General features: G+C 56.6%; 1 protein-coding gene across 1 annotated transcript; it reads right to left on the reverse strand.

Moving 5' to 3' along the window:
• Positions 1–1932: 1932 nt before the first annotated feature.
• SOX14 (SRY-box transcription factor 14) lies at positions 1933–2655 on the reverse strand. The gene has a single exon (XM_030873533.2). It carries the CDS (start codon positions 2653–2655, stop codon positions 1933–1935), a length of 723 nt encoding a protein of 240 aa, XP_030729393.1.
• Between the last annotated feature and the right edge of the window lie 1494 nt (positions 2656–4149).

The following is a 4149-nucleotide window of genomic DNA, read 5'->3' on the forward strand; positions in this document are numbered from 1 at the left end:
TTTGGTGTCTGTTGACCACATTTCCGTGCACTTGCGGCCACCGACTCCTTTGGAAATGGCAGAGGCAAGCGCAAAAATCCCTCAACAGCAGCAGAAGGCAGACCAGCCGCTCGGCTGCCGCCACCCTCACCCAGCACCATATCAAAGCCAGTGAGAAAGGCACCCGACCTACGGAGAAACACGCGTGAGCACGGCTGTGGCGGTGAGAGTGGGGCGGGGAGACAAGCGATGGGGGGCACCCTTCGATTTTGAGAAAAAGTTCCAAAGAGTTGTTCTGAAAGCAATCAAAAGGTCCTTTCTCCCCATGAAAGCCAGAGCAATCTTCAAGCCAACATTCAACCACCGGGGATAAGAAAAAGGCTCTTTTCCTTGTTGGATAAACACAAAGGGCTACGAGTTATTTAATTTTTATGATGTTTTAAGAAACCCCTTGTAGGAGCCGTGTCACCATCGCCTTCATTTTCCCTTTGCACCTGCAGGGTCTTAGTAAAAAGTCTCCCACCGTCCGGAGCGGGGACCTACAGCATTTCTTAGACTTTTATTTTTGAACTTAGAAACCAGTATCAAGCCCCCAATCCCCAGCAGACCCAGCAACAGCATTTTCAAAAACCTTGTTAAAAAAAATATCCATTCCACCGCTCTTCCCCCAGCATTGAACTTAAACACCCACCGCAGGACGAGGTGCTCTGCGGGCAACTGCTTCCCTGTAGGCTCGGCGCTTCTTTCCATTCCTTTGGAGTTTGGTTAAAAAAAAGAAAATGCACTCAGATCTCAGAAGTCTGGGTCGGCCTTTGTCTTAGTTCAATCGCTTCTCGAAGTGGTCTGACCACTTTGTGAAAAACTCAAGGAAGGAGTGATGTCCCAGGAATGGATGCCTTTGTCTGGCCTCTAAAGGCAAAAAGTGGATCCCGAGGGGGCAAACGGGACAAACCCTAGACTCTGGGCCCCTCTGCACCTGGCCCACGGGACACCAGGCTCGGCCCATGCAGGCCAGCCGCCAGCCGCCACTGCTGGAGTCACTCTATGTACACTCAGCCTCCCAGAGACCCCGGCCCCCGCGGACCTGGCCTCTCGACTTCAGATTTTATGCACATCAAAGGTTACTTTTTGCAATGACAGATTGTCTTTATTCAAAACGTCTTTGTTCAACAAATGAACAGAGTAAGGAGGTGAAATCCTTCTAGGTACATTTCCAAGACATTGTCAAAACATTTATGACCATTTAGGATGTTTTTATTCTTTTAATTTTTGTTCACTTTCTACTTCCTGACTTCATAACCTGACATTCTGTCTAAAAGTAAACTTAGGTCTCTAGGAGCACTGCTTTATACAAAGTAAATAACCATGTGGGTCCTTTTGTTTTACCTGTAAAGAAGCAAACACTATCATAGCATGATTTTAAATAGAAACGTTTCCCTTTCTGTGGTTTTAAACTTTTAAGCCTTTTCCCCCCACATGAAGAGCAAATGGCACCTAGTTGTGTCTGATGGCAAAACACAGAGACACAGCTAACTCTTTCTTCAGGGTGCAAAAGAAAAAAATATGCATATTCTAGATATAATACCAGGATCTGGGAGTTCTGGAGTCCAAAGCCCATCAGAGGAAAGAGAAGGGGACATAAATAAAGCAAAACTGCCTACTTTTTTGTCCAAAGGGGGTACAGTCGGAGGTTTGTTTTGGGACAGTCGGGGTAGGGGCAGCTGTATAGCTGTCATAACCGTTCACAAGTTTCTGGCACCTGTCTGCGCCTTGGGTCCGGGAGGATGCCCCTACCATCCCCGTGGAAGAGAGAGAGAGGCAGAGTCTGGGGTAGGGTAGGGGGTGGCAGCAGGACTGACCCCTAGGCATCTGCAGGCCCCGGATAGGCGCAGAGGACGGGGTGCAGACCCCGATTCCAGGCCGCCCTCCAGGTCTGGTAGGCCGGGTTGGGGGTTACATGGCCGTGGCGTGGGCTGACGAATAAGGGTCTATGCCAGTCTTGGTCATGCCCGGGAAGAGGATGTAGGCGACGGGGGGCTGCAGGGTGGAGGCAGACCAGGCGGTACAGTTACAGGGCACCACGTAGCCCGGGTTGGTGGGGGACGGGTGCGTGTGCGTGTGCTGGCTGGGACAGCTGAGGCTGCCGAAAGCGCCGTTCTGGTAGCCCAGGGTGGACGCGTAGGGCAGCGCGCCGGTGGCCAAGGTGTGGGGCACTTCACCCATCTTCTGGATGGCGCTCGAGCTAAACTGCGCGGGGTCCAGCAGGGAGTAGGGCGCCGAGGCGGGCGGCAAGAAGGCCCGGGCTTTCTCGGGCGCGCTCAGGAGGCCGTCGGAGGCCCCCACGGGCAGGCCGGCCGCCTTGAGCGGGTCCGTGTCGCCCAGGTAGGGCAGGGGGAAGACATACCTGTCCTTCTTGAGCAGGTTCTTGGGCTTGCGCCGCGGCCGGTACTTGTAGTCAGGGTGCTCCTTCATGTGCTGGGCGCGTAGCCTCTTGGCCTCGTCAATGTACGGCCGCTTCTCTGCCTCGGACAGAAGCTTCCATTCGGCGCCTAGGCGTTTGCTGATCTCTGAGTTGTGCATCTTGGGGTTTTCCTGGGCCATCTTGCGCCGCTGGCCTCGGGACCATACCATGAAGGCGTTCATGGGTCGCTTGATGTGGTCTGAAGGTTTGGACATGGTCCGGGAGGCTAGGCGGTGGGGGTGGGCAGTGCAGGGGCTCTGCAGGCGAGCCCGGACGCGGTTGTCGGTCTGCCTGTCTGTCCGTCCTGAGCCGGGGCTCTGCGCTCCCCTCGCCTCCGCACCGCAGAGGGGAAGCCAGAGAGAAGCGCTCACCCCGCAAAGTTCAGCTGATCATGCCAGTCTCGGCACCTAGGCAGGCCCCGGGGGGCGAGCGGGGGCAGGAAGGGCGGGGGGAGGAGAGGGAGGCCGGCCGGGGGGCTGCCGGCACCGGAGGCTGGGGCCCAAGTACCAGAGTCTCTGGGATTGAGTGGCCAGGTAATTTGCTGGCGAGGGCAGGAAGCTCCTCCTTCTTCCCCTCTCCACCTTCGCCTTTTCTGGTTCTCTTCTCTCCAGTGTCTACGGCCGTGGCACCCTCCCCCCCGCCCGTGGCTTTCCCGGAGCTGCCTCGCCTAGCGCAGCACCAGGCTGAGAATGCGGGGAAGCTGGTGAACGAGAGCCAAAAGCGGCGAAGTTCAAAGGCGAGGTGGGCCAGGACGGCACGCACTCTGACATAAGCGCGGGGCGGCGACTCCCCAACCTGGGCGCCAATCAGCAGCAGAGAAGGCGCGGGGGCGCACCTGCCAACGCGCCCGCGTTGGAAAGAGGGAGCGCGACTGCTGGGGGCGGGGAGAGGTGTAAGGGAGAGACCGAGAGAACGGAGCGGCCAGCTCCGGACCGGGGACTTGGATTCCACCTTGTTTCTGGCACTGTCAACAAATAAAACTCTTCTTGCCCGTTTCCTTTCCCGGTTGTGCAAAGGAGAAATGGGGCTTCGAATACAAAGACCCGGGGAGGGGGCAGCAGAGGGAGCAAGCCAAGAGAGCGTGTTGATAAATAGGACAGCCTCGCCACGAAATGCAAGGACAGCACTTTCCCCCCCCCTTGTCAAAGATTCTTGGAAGAGAAAAAGAATGTATCAAACTCAGGTTAAAAAGCGAAATAAACTTTTCGCGCCGTGCCCTCGGCGGTCCGTTGGCTGCGTTCTCACGGGACGCCGGTGCGGCTCCGCCTCCACCCTGCCCCGGGATGCTACGCCTTGGGCGAAGCGCAGGGCCCCGGGCTAGCTCAGCCGCGCGTTCCAAGCCGATGCCCGAGGGCCTTGCGTCCGAAGGTGCAGAGTTTTCAAACCTTGGTTGGTGAGCCTTGAAGAGCACCGCGACCCGCTCTTCACTTTCGTAGAGGGGGCGAGGGATGGAATTTCCATCACGATTCCTATTTATGTTACTATTATTTAGTGTTTTTAAACCTCCAACTTTCCACATCTGTCCAAACCGGGAGGGCAATCTGAAGGCCGGCTAGCGCCCGGCGGGGCGTGTGGTTTTCCCCGCTGCCCCTTCAGCAGCGGCCCTAGAGCGGAGTCTCAGGCTGTATCCGCACCCAGGGTCGGTTTGTCCCCGGGCGTCTCTTCCCACCCAGCGAGAAAGCGAGACTCGTATCTTGCGTCAGATGAGC

The sequence above is a fragment of the Globicephala melas genome, chromosome 4 (genome assembly GCF_963455315.2).
Source record: "Globicephala melas chromosome 4, mGloMel1.2, whole genome shotgun sequence".
Classification (NCBI taxonomy): Eukaryota; Metazoa; Chordata; class Mammalia; order Artiodactyla; family Delphinidae; genus Globicephala; species Globicephala melas.

Coding starts and splice junctions, on each gene's coding strand:
- SOX14 (XM_030873533.2), bottom strand. CDS start 2,655: ATGTCCAAACCTTCAGACCACATCAAGCGACCCATGAACGCCTTCATG.